Source organism: Lutjanus erythropterus, chromosome 15 (assembly GCF_056507025.1).
Source record: "Lutjanus erythropterus isolate fLutEry1 chromosome 15, fLutEry1.hap2, whole genome shotgun sequence".
NCBI classification, from domain to species: domain Eukaryota; kingdom Metazoa; phylum Chordata; class Actinopteri; order Lutjaniformes; family Lutjanidae; genus Lutjanus; species Lutjanus erythropterus.
Genome location: NC_139331.1, coordinates 25,413,597 through 25,433,312, shown reverse-complemented (window position 1 = coordinate 25,433,312; position 19,716 = coordinate 25,413,597). Strand labels below are relative to the sequence as shown.

Below are 19,716 nucleotides of genomic sequence, written 5' to 3'. Positions count from 1 at the left end.
GATAAAACGAGCCTGTTTACATTTTCCTTAATAAAATTAAAGTGAGTATGACATTAGCCAGTTAAAAGGATGAATGAGGAGATTTTTATTTGGATAATTTCATTTTTGACGTTATATTGTGTAGTTATTAGTGTGAAGTACTAGAGGTTTTGTCCACTGGGCCTCCAAAATCAACAAAATATGAAAGTGCCCCGTAGTAGCTTCAAATATCACTAACTTTTGCTTTTTGTCTCAATAAGGAAATCTTTGTTTTACAATAACATTACAGTTGCAGATGCTGAATGTGCCTTCTGTCTTCCTGTTGGGGAGAACGAAATAAGACTTGTTGCAGCTGTTCCTTGTTGCAACCGTCCCTAGGCTGCCCCTACTAATTACAAAAATTACCACGTAATTTGAATTCAGCAAGTGACTACATTTCAGAGTAATCTGACCCAACCCCGCTGTCTGTGACCCTTCAGGTTCAAATGCTCTTTTTGTCATGTCAGCCTGTACTTATTGTGCAAATGGCCTCAAAGGAGGTATTTATGGCACTCGCCCTTTAAGAAGTCGCGCATGCGCACGTCAGTGAGAAAGTTAACTCCTGAACTTCGTAGTCAGAAAAATTCTGATTTATAAAATAGCAGGGAAAACAGCATTGAGTTGACATGGCATTTCGCCGAAGGAACAAGAGTTACCCTTTCTTCAGCCAGGAGTTCTTAATTCAGAACCATGCCGACATCGTGTTCAGTTTGGTGATTTTCATTTTGATTGGATTGATGTTTGAGGTGAGATGAACTCTGATTCTCTTTTCTTCCCCCTCGGCTCACTCAGCTGTTTTAAGATGGCAAAGTCTGCTGCACAGTCAAAGATGTAACTTGGTGCTAAAGTTGAGCGTCGCTCGGTCGAAACTATCTTTTGCTTTGTACAAATGTTTGCATGTTTGACTGAATCTGAGCTTTCTATCATTGCGAGCACTGTCGCGGATATGGTGGCTGCTTGCTGCAGTTTTTACAAGTTTTGTGAACAATGAATGTTGCTCTTGTTCATAGTCAACGTAGCAACGCATGATTTTAAAACTGAACCGGGAAGTCACATCTGAACGCAACAGGGTGTAAAATGCAACTTTACACGTTTATTGCTAACTGTTAAGCTAGTTTATATAAAGTTTTCGGTGCCTTGCTCTGCATACTTTAATCCCAAAAGCAGCTTCTTACACCGAAATGCAACTGAAAACTCATATGCTGGTATTGACATTAGTGGCTACTCAAAAACAACTTAATGTAACTTATTTGTTTCCTAAAATTCACATTTTTACCCTCTTGACAACGTCTTGTTCCAGTTTCCAGTCCGCTTGAACATTGGAGTCCAAAATTTGTCAGTTACAACACAGAGGCCAGTTATGACGGGAAGGCAACGGTTTCTGGCTTTCAGATTAAAAGCATCGCTGTTGCTCCGAGTGAGTTTCCCCACACGTTCGACGTTGGGCGGTTTTATTTTGAAAAGCACAGACGGAAGCGATTCGCCTCTTCGCCGCGAGCTTGCAAGTCGAAGTTAACTGCCACGTCTCAATCTCTGAGCCGCCGCTGCTGGCTGCTGTGGGCTCAGCTGAACTGAAGGCTGCTGCTCGAGACCTGAGGGGATTTCACCTCTGACATTACAGTCACTGAATTAATTAACGGCCTAATTAGCTAAAAGCTTCGTTGACGTGCCCACAAACAGACTCCAGGGCCGCCGCTTGTTGGAGCATTTAACAAGCACTGTTTCAATCCGGAACCCTGCTTGTGATCACACAGCTGGCCGAGTAAAAAATAAGAAGGGGATTTCCTTCATATTTCTCGGTTCTGTTAAAAAAAAGAGAGAGAAAGAGAGAGAGAGAGAAATGCAGAGCTATAGCTGGACTTGAATTTGACAGTCTGGCGTTGACAGGCCACCTGTGTCCCCGGCGCGCAAGGAATGACTGGTGTTGCACGGTGATGCCCAAACCGGGGCCAGGGGACCAACAGGGTCCCTTCAGGAGTCTCAGGAGGGATGACTGTTTTAATTATGTACCAAGCCATGTCTATTAGGATGGAGGCAAAACAATCATCTAAATAAATCTGACATTTCTGTGATCTTTGTAGTGCAGCAGAGGATTAAGGCCACAATAAGGGAAAAAAAAGAGAGAAGGAAGATTTGTTTTTGTTTTGTATTTTGAGAATAAACTTGAAATACAACTTCAAATAAAGTCAAAATGGTATAACAACTTTAATCTCAACATTTAGACCTTACTTTCCAAATGATTTGCTGATTTTCTCCTCTTTATGTTTTTGTATATTGACAATATTTGGGTTTTGAACTGTTTGACAAGCCATTTAAAAACATCACCTTGGAGTCATTATATAGACTAACAACTAATTGCAAAAAAGATTTCTGTAGCCTTACACTGTCGCTTAAAGGTTTGTGAACTTAAGCCACAAAATCTTGTTTCTATACATTATTTTGTATGAAGGTTTAATGTTTTGTATGTGGAGAACGAAAGGGTGAACAATCTTTGAGCCAGATTGACAACTGAATGGGCAGAAAGAGACAAAAAAAAATACCTTTGAGCAACAGTTAAATAAGAATATAAGAAAGTACTAGTCACTGGTACAAAAAACTGTAAGCCCAACATCAACATCTGGGCAGATTTAAACAGGAAACTTTTTCTGCCTCAGTGCTTTAGCAAAGCTATTCTTAAAACTTCAAAATAACTTCTTAACTGTAATTATATTGTTTTTATATAACAGGTTAATGCAAACTTCTGAACTGTAGAGTAAATCTGACATTTTGCGAGATACCAGATAGTTCTTCCTCTTAAAATCGCCATCTGATCGAAGTCGTCACAGTTCGTGGACATATGCAAACTGTGACGAGGGGTGGGAGGGAGGCACTGGTCTAATGCGTGTCTCTGTTAGGATGCTTGACAGAAAATAATGCAGGAACCTGTGTCAGGTCAGTACAAGCCTCATCATACCACACAGATTTTTCTGCGGCGTTATTGAAGGAATACAGCTTCCAGCAGGCAATTATAATGCCACGGGGGAGGACTGACTGACAATAACATAAACAACAGTATATATTGTCTATCAGCATACACACCTGTCGCAGACCTCTGGAAGATGCATTCACACACTGAAATAAGTTGCTAATAATGACCATCTTGTCTAATTTCCAGGCAACAGCCAAGACGGCCATACTGTTCATTCAGCCTCAGTACAACGTGACCACACTATCACCAGGTATGCAGGAATTCTTATTAAGGACTCATTTGAACTCACAGTTCGTACAGAGCCAGAGTTTCACTTCTGCAGCTGCTGTTCCTGTTTCATTATATTTACTGTCACTGAGTTGTGATTACAAAGCTCCCGGATGTTTAACACACACCTCCTGATTGCAAACATGTGCTGTGTGTGTGTGTGTGCTTAGAGGGAGAGGTGACATTTTACCATTACGGATGGAAGGACTGTGCCACCATCCTCTTCTATTTCTTCATCGCCATCATCCTCCATGCAGTGGTGCAGGAGTATCTCCTGGATGTAAGTACACAGTCAGAATGCATCAGTCACACACACAGAGGTCCTTACATCGAGCCATTATGCTATAGGTCTGAAAGAAAGATACCCTGGTATTTTACAGATGTTAGTGAGTGTGAACAGTAAAAATCACCTCGAATCTGATCTTTTCACATCTGATTTAAGCCACTTCCGTATGTGGTTCTAAATCAGACGCTCGTCTGTGTGACCTCAGTCTGAATAATCATATCAGAATTTGTTTTAGGTCACTAACTTGCCTAAAGTGTGGAGACATCCTGAAATTTTGGATGACATTTGTTTTTTTTTTTGTTTTTTTAAGCCATTCATGTTATGATGCCATCACTCCAACTCCGCTTCCACACAGACCTCCGTACAGAAGTGGCAGCCGTTGTTCCACAAAAAGCGAAAAAAAAAAAAAAAATAGTCTTCATTATCCTGTGCTCACAAATTGGCTGGTTTCCACTGCACATTAACTCACAAATAAAACTATATACGCATGCAGGTCAATTCAGGACTGTGACCAGTTCACACAGGAATCTGGTATTTGCCACATTTAAAAGAAAAAAAAAAAAGACCTTAGAAATAAATCAAAATTGAGCACGAAGGCTTGCAGTGTATGCAGCAATTAAGTTGGAATAAACAGGACAAATTGCAAGTGTACAAACTAACATGGTCCATTATTTTCCCTGGCCTGGGAACCAGACAAATCTGCTCTGCAGATTCTCAGCAGATGCTCGGCCCAGGCTCGGGAAAGTGTTTTGATTGGCTCTGGCACTTTAAAATTAGGACCTACATTTGCTGTTTCGATACAAATTCATGTTCAAAATAAATGAGAAATTGAAAACACTTTGCACCCATTAAGAATGGACTGGTGGCTTGTTAGATTTCCTCTCTGACAGTATTTGCCCCGGCTAGCAGTGTGGAAAAAGCCAGCGCATCAGCCTGAGCCTCTGACAGCGATGCTTCAGTCGGGGCTACCCCGGATATCGCAGTCGCTGGGTCTGGTTGTATTTCTGGATCGCAGATATATGGCGAAAAAGTCTCAAAGATAGCAAACCCAGAATGTAACAAGCACTGAGCATGTCAAAAACATTTGATAAGGGGCTTCATCTTGATGACAGCGGGAGCAAGTTGGGTCGGTTCCTGGAAACATCTCAGCCTGTCTGAGAGTCTGCGGATGATCTTATCATAAATCTTAAATTCTAACCACAGATACATGTTGAATAATTCCATCAACTGCAGACTGCCAGTGAATGTTTCTTCCTAAGTAATGTTTTGGAAAGTAGTCAGAAATGATGGACCCGTAAAATTAAGTGTTACCAAAGTGGGTTATCAGCAATATTACTAACATTATTATCAAGTGCATTTACATGTTTTATGACTCCATTAATAGCAGGGGAGTTTTAAGAATGGGTTTCCCCCCTTTTCGTTCCTGTTTCTGTAGTCATGAAACTGAAAAAAACCCTCCATATTTGTGATGACTTTGCTGTTTAAAGTTTCATTCATATCATCAGTTTATGCCATTTATGAATATATTCAAATATATGGTAATACATACTTATAGTGTTTACATCCACGATAAGTAGAATATATATAAAATAATTATTGAATAAGAAAATAAAGTGTTAAGTTTAAGCAATGATACAGTCAAGAGCTGAAATGACATAATGGCAGCATGCTGATTGTTTTTCAGGCTGAATCAGACTGACAACAGGCTGACATTGCTCCAGCTCTCTTACGAAACATTTGTGGAGGCAGGAAGAGAGAGTAGCATTTAATCCATCTGAAAGTATGAGCCCCTGTGTCATTGTTTAGAAATAGGCCAGCGAGGAGGAATGATGTTTTATTTTAGCGCCGTCACCACGGTTTCCAAAGCGTCTTGAAAGGAATACTTCTTCAGAGGAGGGTTTTCAGCGGCGGCAGCCATAAATAGTACCTGCTGTCTTTCCTTGTCCTAGTTATTTGTGTAAGTGTGACACTTCCTTGTGCATGACAAAGACGGCGTCGACATGCCTCCGTTATAACTGGATCCAGCTGTATTCACATGACCCGCTGAATTGTTCATGTTGCAGAAAGTGAACCGGCGTCTCCACCTCTCCAAGAGCAAGAACACCAAGTTTAATGAGTCGGGTCAGCTGTGTGTGTTTCACTTGGTGTCGAGTGTGTGGAGTTTTTACATCCTCATAACAGTGAGTCAGTTTTTTTTTTTTAAACCATCTTGTAGTCAGTAACAGCTTCTTAATCAGTGAAATGTCACACACAACAGTTTAAAGTTTTCTTTTCTCTGATTTCTTCACACAGGAAGGATATCTCCTGCATCCCAGCAGCCTTTGGGAGAACTATCCCCATGTACACCTCAGGTATGACTGATGTGCAACTCAGAAAAAATGCACATGGATCTGGCAACATTTGTAGATTATTACATTTTTTTCTCACTTTGTCCACTCCAGGACTGGATTAATTCATAAGGGACCTCTGGGGCAATAAAACAAGCATTTGCACATATATGCTCAGTATTATCTGAAATATTAAGAGTATTCTAACTAGATTTTGACACAGAGTGCGCTATAAAAATGTTAGGTCATCACCAAATTTATATTATACTTTAACAGAGTATATTTCAGAGGAAGTGTGACAGTAATGAATGTACTTCGAAATAATTGCTGCACAGAGAATCAGTGGACTTCAGGCTCCCTGGTTTCTTGCTTTGCCAGCATTAGTTTGTATCCCATCATTTCCTTCTAAAAAGTCGCCTGTAAACACGTCACACACAGTCAAAACCTTAACATGCACACTAACCAGCTGCGCTAACATTCATTATAGAGTTTATACTCTGATTATGCTCTAGTTTGTCCAGCCACCTTGTTTCAGAAGCATTCAAGTAAATGTTGTGAAACATGGTTTCCTCTTTCAGTTGACGCATTCAGCATGAAACACAGACATTTTTGCTTGATTACTTGGCTGTGTTTACCACGTTTTTTTTTTTCACAGTTTCGTAGTCAAACAAATCAAACCAGGGACGTTTCACTGTGGCCGCTGCGAAAATTGCACTCACTCTCTGCTTCTTTCCTTTTCTTCTTGTCTCCCACTTTCCTGTCTGTCTGTCTGTCTGTCTGTCTGTGTATTTGTGTTGCAGGTTTCAGGTGAAGTTTTTCTACCTCACTCAGTTGGCCTACTGGCTCCATGCCTTGCCAGAGCTCTACTTCCAGAAAGTACGCAAGGTCAGTAAGGAGGCCCTGGGAACTGGAGGAGTACTGGAGTGTGACTAGATAAGCTCTGCGTGCCTGTGTGTGTGTGTGTGTGTGTGTGTGTGTGTGTGTGTGTGTGTGTGTGTGTGTGTGTGTGTACATTCTGCATGTATGTGCATTAAACAGAGGGTGAAAAAGAACAAAAGAGCTCCGTTATTTGAAAGCACTGTACCTTTTGCAAATAAAAGCCGTCTTGTTGTTTGTTTTTCAGGAGGAGATTTCTCGCCAGCTTCAGTACATCTGTCTGTATCTGCTGCACATCTCTGCAGCATACTTGTTAAAGTAAGCATCCAGCAGAGGGACCTTTCTGAAAACATACAAATTCAAAGGCTTGTCAAGGAAAAATGCTTGCATAGTGAGAAAAGAAACAGAAAGAAAAAAAGTAACAAAACACTAAAGACATTAAAGATTGAAACTCCTTGAATCAGTTGATCTTGAGATGTGTTTCTCTGCAGCAGCACAACTCAGCTTTACTGCTACTGATACTAAAGTACTTAAGATGCACTTACGTGGTTAATGATTATACAGACATACTGTTTTCATGTTATTCTCTTTTGTGATCTAATCTATTACGTGCCTCTCGGTTCTTTCTCGTGCAGTATGAGTCGTGTGGGTCTGGTGCTCCTCTTCCTGCAGTATGTGTCAGAGCTGGGCTTCCACATCGCCAGACTCTTTTACTTCACTGATGAGAACCATCAGAAAATGTAAGCAACCTCACCGGGTTTAATGAGTTTCACTAAAGGTGCTTTCACATGTTTGAATCAGCTAAAACGGACTGTGGTGTGTTTCTCAGGTTAGTGTGATTCATCTGGGCTGATGTGAAAACTGTCAGTCAAACCCTGGCATGGACCAAACGGTGGTGCGGTTTGTTTGTGGTGTGAAAGCAAACAAACCAGCCTCGTTTTTTTTTTTTTTGATAGAAGATATGAGATTTCAACAGGATTCCAAACGCTGAACTACTAATAAATCCATCTACTGATCGTCAAATCAGTTCAAGAAGCGATCTTATAACTGATCTGTATAAACCATGTTTATATTTATGGAAATCATTTAATAACACGGAACATGGAGCTTGATTTCCCCTATACAGGTCCTGACGATGCAGGATCAAAGTTGCCAAAACTGTCCAATCAATGAGTTGTACTGAGTTGAACTGTCAGTCTGTTTAACTTCATGTTTACTCCTCTTGATTATTTTGTAAACGTCAGTGTGAACCTGAACCAGACTGGAACTAAAATTCAGCTTTTCTCTGGTCTGGACCAAATGAACTAAACTAGAGATGTGAAAACACCCAAAGTGATCAAGCCCACTGGTTTGACAATATTATTATTGCTATTAATTATTTTTTCCTCTCAGCTGTTCTTTCCTTTTTGACATTATTGAGGCTTTACATTTTATTATTGCCTTGTTTTATGTAATGATCATCGGCGTCTCAGCACCTTTTCTACTGACCACATCTTCACTGTGTGTTGCTTTTAGGTTTGACATGTGGGCAGTCAGCTTTGTGTTTACACGGATGGCCACACTGACCCTGATGTTCCTGGCCGTTGGGTTTGGTTTGGCTCGAGCAGAAAACCAGGGGCTGGACTTGGAGATGGGCAACTTCAACACTGTACTGATAAGGTAACAACGTCTGTCCGGCATCTGTGGATAATGATTTTTTTTTTTTTTTGAGTCTTTCTACTGCTAATGTAACAGTTGTCTAGTTAAAACACACTCATCACCCATGAAAAGTGTTGAATTTTGAATGTTGTGTAACAGAAATTCACAGTGGATGTAGGAATGTTGACACTGATTAACCAAAAATGACTCAGCAAACAGGACAACCAGACCAAACTAAACTGTCGGTGTCAAACCCTGAAATATTGTACAAATATTCCTAAGACTAACACTAACACACATACACACACGCACACACACACGTCCATTTTCCTAAACACATTATTGCACTAATCTTCTTACCTTTGTGCCCCTTCAGGATGACCGTTCTACTGCTGGTATGTTTGACCCAATCTTGGCTACTCTGGAAGTTTATCCGCTTCCAGCTGAGACGTTGGAGGGAGTTCAGACATGAACAAGCTGTTCGCAAGAAGGCTGCCACAAAGCAAGCCCTACGGCCACTGAAGAGAGACTCACGTGAGTGTAAACACCTGCTCGAACTTGTTTCGTTACACTACACTGAAGCCATCAGGCAACAACTGTGTCATATTAAATTCAGGGGATTGGATTCCTTGCTTTAAATTCTTTTTCCTGTGATTCCCTGTTTCTTGATTCGTCTTGATCACATTAGCACATGGGAGAAGTTAGCTTTAAGGCAGTGGTGCCCAGCGCTGGTCCTCAGGGACCCCTGTCCTGCATGTTTTAGATGTTTCTCTGCTCCAACACACCTGATTCAGTGATCAGGCTGTTGTCAGGCTTCTGCAGAGGCTTGATGATGAGCGGATCATTTGAATCAGGTGTGTTGGAGCAGGGAAACATCTAAAACATGCAGGACAGGGCTTCCTGAGGACCAGGGCTGGCACCACTGCTTTAAAGGCTTTCTGTGAGAAAGGCTTCCTAACAGGTGGTTAAAGGGATAGTTTGGATTATTCAATGTGGGCTTGTATGAGGTACTGACAAGTTTGGAGATGCAAAGACGGGCACCAGCGTGGAAATCAAGCATTGAGCAGCTGTGGACAGGGTCAGCAACCAAAGGTATCTTAGCCACTTAAAAAAAATCAGTCTGTGGTATATTTAGGATATTTTTACTGCTTTAAAATTTACAGCTTTCATCATGGAATTTGGTTGATTTGGAGAGACTGGCTTATTTTTTTTTTTAGGTGGACCTTCTTTCGAAGTGGCTAAAATAATTTCTGTTGTTGAGCCTGTCCTCAGCAGTTCATTACTTAGTTTCTGAGAGCGTGCTGACTGGTATCTACTGTAGTTAATGCACTGACTGTTGATAAGTACAATGCATGTGTTTCCTCCTGCTTTCTTGATTTGTCCTGATCAGTGAATGTCTGATATGTGCTATGTTTTTATAGGTGTCATTACTGTTTTAATGTATTTTAAAGTTTTTTAGGTGTTAAGAATTTGTTGTTTTTACACCTACCCAGGGACTACAGTTGAAAATGGCACATTTACAGAAATGTCTATTAATCTGAACTATACCTATCATTTTAAACTGTATAAATAAATTACTAGAGGTCCTGACTTCTCCCTTCTGTCTCTCCTGCTAGTTGGTCACCATGAAAACGGAGTTCTTAAAGCTGAGAATGGAGCCTCTCCTCGGACCAAAAAACTGAAGTCCCCATAAGACAGCACACTGACTGGCCTGAACAGTGAACTTAGCCCTGGCTGAGGTTTCTCATCAGCACGACAGGGAAGCTGGTGGCCACTGGCCACCGAGCCTCTTGTTGAGTATGTCCTGAGCCGTTACAGGGACTCAGTCACTACAGACTTAGGCTTGAATGCTGGAAAATGAAATCCAAGGAAATCCCTCGAGCCCGACAGACATGTACTCCTTTCATCATATCAGTATTTTTTTATACACCCACGCAGCCTGCTATCCCACCCTAAGGAGCACCGTTGTACGCAGAATGATTAAAATGTAAAGTGAACGCAGTATGTTCCACGCACACGTTACTGTGTGTGTCAGTGTTGAATGTGTTGATGCATATCCTCATAAACATAAGTACTGTATTGGTTGTAGTGTTGTCCGATGTTGCAGCTGTTTTCAGCTCTTCCCATTGAGCCGGCTTCGCTTGTTTTCTTGTCTGGTCCGCTGGAGCAGAAAAATGTTACTGATGATGTGGTTTGAGATGAGCTTACTGTATGCTGGCCGTTACATGATCCCTTCGCCGTGTCAGGGGAGGGATTCTGGCCAACCAATAGAGTGGTCAACTGGGCTTCTCCCAATGATTGATGTCTGTTTAAATCCTTCATTTGTCACTGGTCACTTAACAGATAAGCATCAAGTATGTATGTTGGATATTACCGCATGCCATTCCATGTTTTTTTTTCTTTTTAATTGTTTTGTTAATTACTTTATTAAATAATGCAATTTTCTGAAAGAAGGTGTTGACTCCTATTGTGAAATTGCCTTTCTACACATTTCTGTATTTAAATTAGGGCTGTCCCGATATTCACGTACTACGTATAATTTGACAACATTTCCTGCTTTCTTTTATAATACAGTAAACGGCAGTGTGTTTAGACCAGGGGTTCCCACCTTTTTCCTTAAGGGGTCCCTTTTCTATCATTGACTAAACTGAGAACTCCTGACTAAGTGACACTTTATGGGTATTTCATATTGTATTAATATAACAGTAACAGTACAGAACAACTGATCAACTGAGCAATTTAGGTCAATTTTGAGCAGATTATTCCCTGTGAATATTGTATTACAGATAAGTTTTCCTGATATTTGTTTTTTATACACTTCCATGCCATGTGTTTTATATATTTTCAATCATACATACTAAGTCGGCTTCATTGATAAATGTTTTCTTCTCCCTGACGCTTGGCCTTTGGCTTCACTTGTGTTAACTGTGTACTTTTCTAATGCAGGAGGCAGAGAGTGAAGCCTTTGAATTGTATTTAGGTCTTCAGTGTGCACTTCTCCTGTGAGATTTTTTTTATTTATTTCATATCTTAAATAATCTAAACAAACTAATTTCAATTAGTCTTCATCACAGAAAAAAAGCTAATAAATATATACTTTTAAATTTTCTTGCAATCCTTAAAATCAAGAAAGCCTCACAATGTTCTGTAAGGCTCTGGCGACCCCTAGTGGGCGTCGGAATGTCCAGTTTGGGGACCAGTGTGTTGAGATGATTCTGAATGGCGAGGTGCAGGTGAACTCAACCAAAGATGTCACCTGTGCTTTTAGCTTAATGCTAATGGCAGCATACTAAAAGTATTCCTGGTCTGGTCCTCTGTTTGTTGTATGTAGCTGAGAGAACATAGTTTTCTAAATAAAATGTTCTTATTGCCCGTCTTGAACATGACTTTCTGAAGTCAGAATCAGATTTTAAGATAAGCCTTGGTATATACACAATAAAATGTTATTTTTTCCAGAAGCTGTCAGATTCTGCCAAACATCACATTTTCTGCAGCAAGTCCAGTTTATTACATTCTGCAAAGACTTTGATTGATACTCTTGTGGTCTGGCTTACTGGGAAAAGAACAGCACTTGAGGAACTCTAGCGTTTCCTGACATCATGAAGACGGCTCTGCTACATCATCACCTGATAAAGACAGAAAGAAAGAATGGGCATAAATTGAATTCAAGACAGTTCCAGAGAAGCATGTTTTGTTAAATGGCTAGTTTAGACTGCTTTTTTTTTTTTTTTTTTTTTCTTACCATTTTGGTCAGCTGACTGTTGAGTAGCAGTTCCCACACCCAGTTTCTGCCGCAAAGACTCCAGTGTCTGTTCAGGGATCTGGCTCGAGATGGACTCCAGATACGTCAACACATAGCGGTCAGCATCAGTCAGCACAAAGCGGTGACTAAAAACTAAAAAAACAGACAAGAGAGGGAGGAGAAAGATGCAATGAGCTGAACTTTGAGGTTTTATTAACTGTTAATTTCCCTTCTAAAAAAAATGAAATCTAACAAATTATAATGTTGGACAAAGCTTAATGTATGTAAGACTTGTATGGGAGTGCAGCAACATGAGCTATTCAGTGCAAGACCCAACAGAATAATCGATTCAGGCTGCGAAAGCCTGAACGTTACCCTCCACTGTGGCTCCAATAGCAAAGTCTGCAGGTGAGTAGAACTCAACATCCTCCACTGTGGAGCCCGGCTTGGGGATGCGTGTCTTTTCCAGGAACTTGCCACTGATGATACCAGAGTTGCGAGTCGGCCTCTCAAAAATATTGATCATGTCATTGGACAGGAAGTAGGACAGTATGAAACGTCGGCCCTCATCGTTGGGATTCTGGGAGTCCTGAAACGTCAGTAACACAGGACAGCTTAAACAAAGAGGAATAAACGTTTGTTGTCAAACACAAACTTTGTCTCAGTTATCCCACACCACTGTATTGATAATTACTTACAGTAGATGGCAGTCGAAATGCCCCCGTTTTGGAGAAGACAGTAATACCAGCACAGAAGCTAAGTAATGAACTGCTGTGGACGAGGTTAGTAACAAAAAATACCACCTAAAATAATCTATCCATTTATGCATACACAATATTTATAATATTTTCACCACTTTAATTGTCTTTCTTAACAGGAAATCACCATCATAGAAGCTAAATATCACTCTCTCCAAACCAAAATTATTTTACCTTGCAGAGCACAGGAGTTGCAGCAACAGAGACAACTGGATAGTTTGTTTGTGTTACTGTGTGACTTTGGTGAATCTTAAATAACCTTATAAAACACAGAATTCAAGGTGGTGGCACACCAGCAATGGAGCCAATGGAGTTTGGTGGGTTTGTGATATTTGTCTCATATAATGTTGAAAAAGGCTGTCTGACTTCAAGGTAAAGCAGTGAAAATATTCTAAATATAGCATTCACTTAAACTGTTTTTTTAGGTGGCTATAATATGTTTTGCTGCTGACCCCGTCCGCAGCAGTACATTCCTTCACTGGTACTGCTGTTGCTTCTCCAAACTGGGGGCGTGCTGACAGCCATCTATAACCAATACGATGACTAAGGTTTGGTGATTTGTAAGTACATATAACCAACCTCTAGTCATTCACAAGGTTTAGTCAAAGCACAAACTCAGTCCCACACGTTAACTCACCAGCCTGGCACTGTAGCGCAGCACTTTGTGGTCATTTTCCAGCATCTTCAGCACATTCTTTTTGGGAGGCTCAGGAATTAAAGACAAACAATTCTGGAGAGTGTCTTCAGGTGACCCAAAACCATTGTAGGGAGGAATCTCCTGTGCACATGGACAAAAAAATATGTTTGTATCAACATAAAGTCACATGCCCTCGGGCAACACGGATGATAGAGTTTTGTCAAGGAGAACAAGACAGACAGATCACCTTCTTCCTCTCCTGTGGCCTCTTTGGTTCCTCTTTGGGTTTCATCTCCATGTCAGGGTGGTTCTTCTGATAATACTCTTTAGTGAAGCCGTCACAGTCGCGCAGCACGAAGCAGCGACCCAGCAGCTTCACCGTTTGACCCAACTGGAAGTCTTTGGGAGAGTAGTACTCTTCTACTTCCTCTGGTGAAACCTCCAGCACGCAGCTGGGAAAGGTGTCTGGAACGAAAGAAGAAGAATGCTGTTATGTAGCAGTTCCAGTTACTGTTCTATGCCATTTGTTTTTTACTTGCTTATGGATGTTTGTTTTATGTCTTTTGATGTCGTCTTCTTTTTGAAAAATCCATCCTGCTTTTTTGTATTTTTTTTTTTGTCTTGTGAAACATGTCATCTATCAAAAATCTTTGTTTTCAATATTCTTACCTTTTTCATTTTAAGTTTTTATATATTGTAAATTAAATGTACTGAACAGCAGATTTCCACACAAAAAGATACAATACATAAAAGTACATTGTATTGCATCATTTTGTCTAAAACACACTATATAAATGAAGTTTCATTATCATATTATAGAAAATATGTAGTGCATACAATAGCTGAAAAGAATAGTCAACTATAGAGCAATACGATTTAATTAATTGACATAGAAAGTAATCATTACTTGTTGCCCTACAGGCAAAGTGTTGCATCTCACCAGACTCTGGTTTCATTTTCTTGGGTATCCTCTGTCTGCGTATCAGGACAGGGAAAGGATCCCGGCCACTATTGTGCTCGTGGACCGCTCTGATCTCCACTGTGTCGTCCGCCAGGAAATACTGGATGGTTACAAGAATGGTCTGCGCGGACAGAGTGTCCGCATCGTCCCACAGGGCAAAGAAATGCAGCACCTGACCAAGAAGGAGTTAAGAGCATGAAACTAGAATTGGTGTGCCAGTAATGCCAAAATGTGCAAATCAAATCATCAGCACTCACTAAGAAGTATCTAACACTTTTATTGTGGCATGACATATTTTTTGCATGTTTTATTACGGTTCAGTGAAAGACAGAATCAGTAGGATTTGTTTGAGCTGTTCTTTAATGCACAAGGAGGATTCCCAGGATGTTAAAATTCTAAATTTTTCGGGTGGTAAAGTGTCCCCAAGCACAACAAAATAATGATCAACATCTCTGCAGATTAAGTCGTCACCACCACGCACTTCTTGATGACTGAAAGAGATTATACATTGTTTTTAGGAAAGAACTGCATATTATTCCTTTAATTAATGTAAATGGCTTCACACACAAATTGTCTAACTCAAGTTGAAGGATGAACTTTACCAAATATGTAAGATGTAAGTAAGATGGTTTTAGGTGAGCTAGGTGATCTTGATATTGCAACAGATGCACAATTTTCACCACAGAAGTCATGCTGCAAATAGTGTTTCTGAATCCATATATACATTATTGTATGTTATTTAATTCTTCTAATCTATGTAGAGTCTACTAAGAGATATTTACAAAAGCCACCATAATATTGTGGCAGTAATGTTATTGCACTCTTGTCTCTCTTTGTAATGGAGGGAGTTTCCTTTACCTTACGATCCATGGTGAGAAACTGGTGCTTGCGGTCCAATTCGGAGGGTGTTGTGTAGGTGGGCTGGGGCTTGTTGCGACGTTTGATGTAAGGATCCACAGGCATCGGCTCTGCATCGTTCAGAATAATGCCCTCAATTTCCATGAAGTTCTATATATGATGAATGAGAGACACAGCTAGAGTATAGAGGATATTTGCAACAACACATTAATAATATGCATTACTTATTGCATTGAATGTATATATTTTTTGTCTTAATCTATGCTTTGTGTCCCTCTCTATACAGTGACAACCCTTTGTATTTACGTAATATTTGTCTGTTTGAAGGGCTGGTTGGATGAAAGATGAGAAGAAGAAAGAAGAAGAAACTGGTACACATATATATATATATGACATTTGTTGGTGATTGGTCACCTTACTTCAATATAAGACAATATATACATACCGTCTGGATTTTTAATTTCCTAATCAAAAGCTCCTCCACCACGACAAACTCATGCTTTTTTCTCCTTATTTTGAGAGTGCTGCAAAATCCTTACCATAATGACCACAAAATACAAATTGTCTCCCAATTCAGTGATGTTCTGATTTTTCCCAGAGGCAGATGAAATGACAACTTTTATGACTTTTTCTCATTTGTATCAAAATCGACCGCATGTCCTTCGGAGCTTAAATGTCTTCAGCATATCTGCTGAATTGTGACTAAAGTTTGTCTCAATGCAACCTGTTGTCAATTCAAACGTCCATCGCTTTATATTTTTCAAAATATGCAAAATCAGTAAACATCTCTATCTCCACAAGGTTTCATTCAAATACATCCAAAACCAACCATGAAATCGGTCAAACAGTGAGTCCGCAGTGATATTAAATATCTTGCTCTAATTTGTACTGTATGCACAACATTTTCTTTTTTGCTCAGTCTTGGATAAAATGTCATCAAAATATTTGACAAAACATTTTATTAACATCACTTTATTGTGATGTTTTTGACTGCATTATTTCAGTATCTGCCTTTTTTTAAATAAGAGGCTATGTATTTATTATTGAATCTGTGGATTTCTATATAATCAACTTGTTTCTATTTGCAGACAAAAAAAAAAAACAATCTAAAAAGAGAAGTCTAAGTTTTCCCTATTTTTTTTTATTTTGGGGAGGATCTAAACATCAACTAAATAAACTAATTTCCACCAAAAACTGGACATTAAAGTTATGAAAAATACATGCTTGTGCTTTGTTGTACCTCAAAGACGGTAATAAAAACACATATCACACAGCGAGAACTCATACAGGTGAGAGTTGTACCTTCGTGAAAGTGTCGCAGTGTGTGATGTGGTATTTGACCCCGTACGCCTCCAGGTCCATGCCGAGGTTGAGTTCTTTCCACTGGTAATAGTCTCCATGGTCATTCTTGGGCAGACGCTGGCGTTTGATGCGTGTCCCCTGTGGTATCCCAGAATTCTCCACTGTGGGCTCTCTGATGCACATGCTGTCATCCACAAGGTAGTAGTAAATGATAACAGGTCGCACGCGGTACTCCTCCTCAGGGGAGAACAGGATATCTTCCTCAAAGTATCCATAGTAGCGCAGCACCTGCAAGACACAAGGGTGGTGAAGAACAGACAAAAGAGGGAATTAGTCAGTTTAAAATAAGACAGACAGTGACTATCAAACGTCCTTATAGGCCTACTGGAAGTTCAAGGTATTGGCTGGCAGTCTGGAAAATTCTGAGGCATTCTGATTCTAAGTGTGAAAATCCTTTATTCACATGTAGATTAGCCAACAGTTTGGAGAGTCTTCATCAAGGCATAAGATGCAATGAGAAACAGGTGTTAAATTTACTCATCAAGTAGTCATGTGACCTAGGTCACATGCTGTGTTAATTCTGCCACTTGAACAGAAAAACACAAGACATAACAGCAGAAGTGGAAGACATGTATAAGCCTTCAAGACTTAAAGATATAATTTGGTCCGGAGGAACAGAAATTCTTTAGAAAGCTACAAATTCAGGACTTGTTTATGAAAGGGGTGAAAACTGATTTGAGTGGTAGATTTAAAATTACAGTGGATGCCCGTTGCAAGGGCAGATCTGGGGTCATCTCAGCCTTCTGCAAAGCCTCAGGGAAGAGGAGAGGAAGCTCAAACACTATACGTAAAAAATAAATGGGAATTTGAACTAATTATTGAAATGTCAGACCAAGAATGGTACAAAACATGTATGACATAGTGTATGACGACCATCTAATGAATACACCTCGGATCAAAAGCAGACAGTTAAAGACCTGGCATCCTTATTGGAGGCCCTGTAGCAACCTGTAGGCAAACAGTGTCCATGTTTCCCGGAGCTGCACCAAACTAAAGCCTTACAGGGATAATGTAAATGCAACTATAAATCATATGGGACAAATAACTGTGTGGTAAAGTACCAATGGAGGAATAGGTATCTGTCAAAAATTCTGTTTATAGCCAGCCAAAAAGCTGTAACAAGAAACTGGTATAAAGCTTAGGTTCCAAAGAGAGAACAATGGTTTGAGATGGATATCTACTGAATCTATTGCCAGTCTTCCCCCACATACATAGTATAGTATAATATAGTATATTTTATACTGTGTTTTATGTCTGTGCTTCTGCTTTGCATGTTTAGTGTCTGACACTGCAGCATAATGTTGTCTTTAGCCCATGTTTCTATCAACATTAATATCCTGTGTAGCACTCACTTATTTATTCATAATTAGACAATTTATTGGACAGCTACAAACACTTCCAGGCGTTACTGTACCTTCTTGTCCAGGGCCACATAAGCTGGGATGAACTCTTCCGTCAGGCTCTGGTCATAGCAGGAGCCGTAAGTAATGTCAGGATTCTCAAAGGTTAGCTCACTGATCTCCTGCTGGATCAGCTGCTCTGATAAAAGAGGATCCCGTCCGATGCCAACAGTGGGGCGGCTGGGTAGAGCGTAACCGTTCTTATACCCCAGTGTCTGGGGACGATGGAAGGCTGACTTCTGCAGAGAGACATCATCGAGGAGGGAATAAATTAGGTCTGCTAAACCTTTATATGTATTAAATAACTGCAGCATTGATGAGAGTGTACTCCACTCAAGGGCCAAATATTCAAACATTAAAAAATATCTTGTTATAATTTGCATGTACTTGCTCGTCAAATTAAAATTAAATTAAATTAAATTAAATTAAAATGGTATGATAAAAACGTATTTGATGAAAATGCAAGCAATCTGTAATTTGAAAGTACATAAATACATTCTATACAAAGTGGCTATTATGACATTTAAGGCATTTGGCAAAAGTCTTCAGGCAAAAGACTGAATGACTAAAAAATATATAATTTTAGGAAAAACATCACAGTGTAAAGAACACACCACCACATGAATAAAACCTGAGTTATAAATCACTTTACAATCCGAGCAGAGAAGATATTGAGACCTTTGTCAAAGCAAACAAACAGGTTTTATCAAAGGTATTGATTAAAGGTAAAGGTCAAACAGAGTCAGGGTGCTGTTCTGCTACACTAATACTACTAATTAGTATCATTGGTAACACTTGTGGTAATTATTTCATATCAATATGGCTGCCGTGAAAATGTCTCTTTTAGCTAATAGCATCCTGAATATTAGAAAACTGTGACCTAATTATTCGACATAAGGACTGGAGGAATGCAGGAATTGAACTAAAGCTACATCACAGAAAGAAAACTTAAGTTTATCCTGCGAAAAACATACATTTGACTAAACCTTATCAAACGTTAAAGTCTGACGTTTGTAACTACGTTTTACGCTATTTTTGTGTTTAACTTACCGTTACATCCTGAAAAGTGTATCCTGGTAAAAATGGTAGTCCACGGCTATTCCAGTTCCAGGACATTTCTGGTTTTTAAGTATGTTTTTAAGGAGAAATTAAACAGTATTATTTTCCTAATTTGTGGATTTATTTGATCAGATTTCGTTCGTGGGTAAATGTGAAGCTACACGACAGCTAAGCCACAGTGGTGAGTTTATGGTATCCATGGTAACGGCACGACGGCAACAATTTCCCCTTTAAAATAAACAAATATGTCTGAAAACTGCAACTAAGAGAAATTCAGGGTGAAAACCAAAGGAAATTAAATAAAGCTAAGATTGATAAGAAATATTTTGACAAACATTCTAAATAATAATAATAATTAAAAAAAAAAAAGTAAAGTAGCACCATAATATCGAATTGTTTTAATTTGGTAAAATTCGTTGTCGAGTAGAATATGTGCTACAATTAATTTAGGTAAGTTATATCTGAAAATGGCAAAGCTATAGCTTACATAACTTCATTATTACTGGGTGACTTTCCTTCATAGACTCTCAATTTTACCAAACTGAAGAGCTCCAAGTTA

The 19,716-nt window shown here is 39.6% G+C and overlaps 2 protein-coding genes across 2 annotated transcripts; one reads left to right on the top strand and one right to left on the bottom strand.

The window, feature by feature from the left end:
* Positions 1-557: 557 nt before the first annotated feature.
* tram2 (translocation associated membrane protein 2) lies at positions 558-10,833 on the top strand. The gene is made up of 11 exons (XM_084737754.1): positions 558-764; positions 3,173-3,236; positions 3,424-3,533; positions 5,603-5,719; positions 5,832-5,890; positions 6,667-6,751; positions 6,990-7,060; positions 7,378-7,482; positions 8,258-8,401; positions 8,757-8,914; positions 9,997-10,833. The coding sequence occupies exons 1-11, from the start codon at positions 645-647 to the stop codon at positions 10,071-10,073; spliced, it is 1,110 nt and encodes a 369-aa protein (XP_084593880.1). The 5' UTR covers positions 558-644; the 3' UTR covers positions 10,074-10,833.
* Positions 10,834-11,889: 1,056 nt separating this feature from the next.
* On the bottom strand, positions 11,890-19,305 carry efhc1 (EF-hand domain (C-terminal) containing 1). The gene is made up of 10 exons (XM_084737622.1): positions 19,149-19,305; positions 18,113-18,337; positions 16,639-16,926; positions 15,337-15,486; positions 14,458-14,650; positions 13,765-13,982; positions 13,518-13,658; positions 12,498-12,711; positions 12,123-12,275; positions 11,890-12,006 (listed from the first exon to the last, which is right to left on the bottom strand). The coding sequence occupies exons 1-10, from the start codon at positions 19,212-19,214 to the stop codon at positions 11,978-11,980; spliced, it is 1,677 nt and encodes a 558-aa protein (XP_084593748.1). The 5' UTR covers positions 19,215-19,305; the 3' UTR covers positions 11,890-11,977.
* Positions 19,306-19,716: the final 411 nt, after the last annotated feature.

Excerpts from the sequence above, each read along its gene's own strand:
- efhc1 (XM_084737622.1), bottom strand. The coding sequence starts at position 19,214 with ATGTCCTGGAACTGGAATAGCCGTGGACTACCATTTTTACCAGGATAC. Across the intron at positions 12,712-13,517 it reads TGCGCTACAGTGCCAGGCTG|GACTCCCAGAATCCCAACGA; the intron begins GTGAGTTAACGT and ends CTGACGTTTCAG. Across the intron at positions 12,007-12,122 it reads ACAGTCAGCTGACCAAAATG|GTGATGATGTAGCAGAGCCG; the intron begins GTAAGAAAAAAA and ends TGTCTTTATCAG.
- tram2 (XM_084737754.1), top strand. The coding sequence starts at position 645 with ATGGCATTTCGCCGAAGGAACAAGAGTTACCCTTTCTTCAGCCAGGAG. Across the intron at positions 3,534-5,602 it reads TGCAGGAGTATCTCCTGGAT|AAAGTGAACCGGCGTCTCCA; the intron begins GTAAGTACACAG and ends TTCATGTTGCAG. Across the intron at positions 8,402-8,756 it reads TTCAACACTGTACTGATAAG|GATGACCGTTCTACTGCTGG; the intron begins GTAACAACGTCT and ends GTGCCCCTTCAG.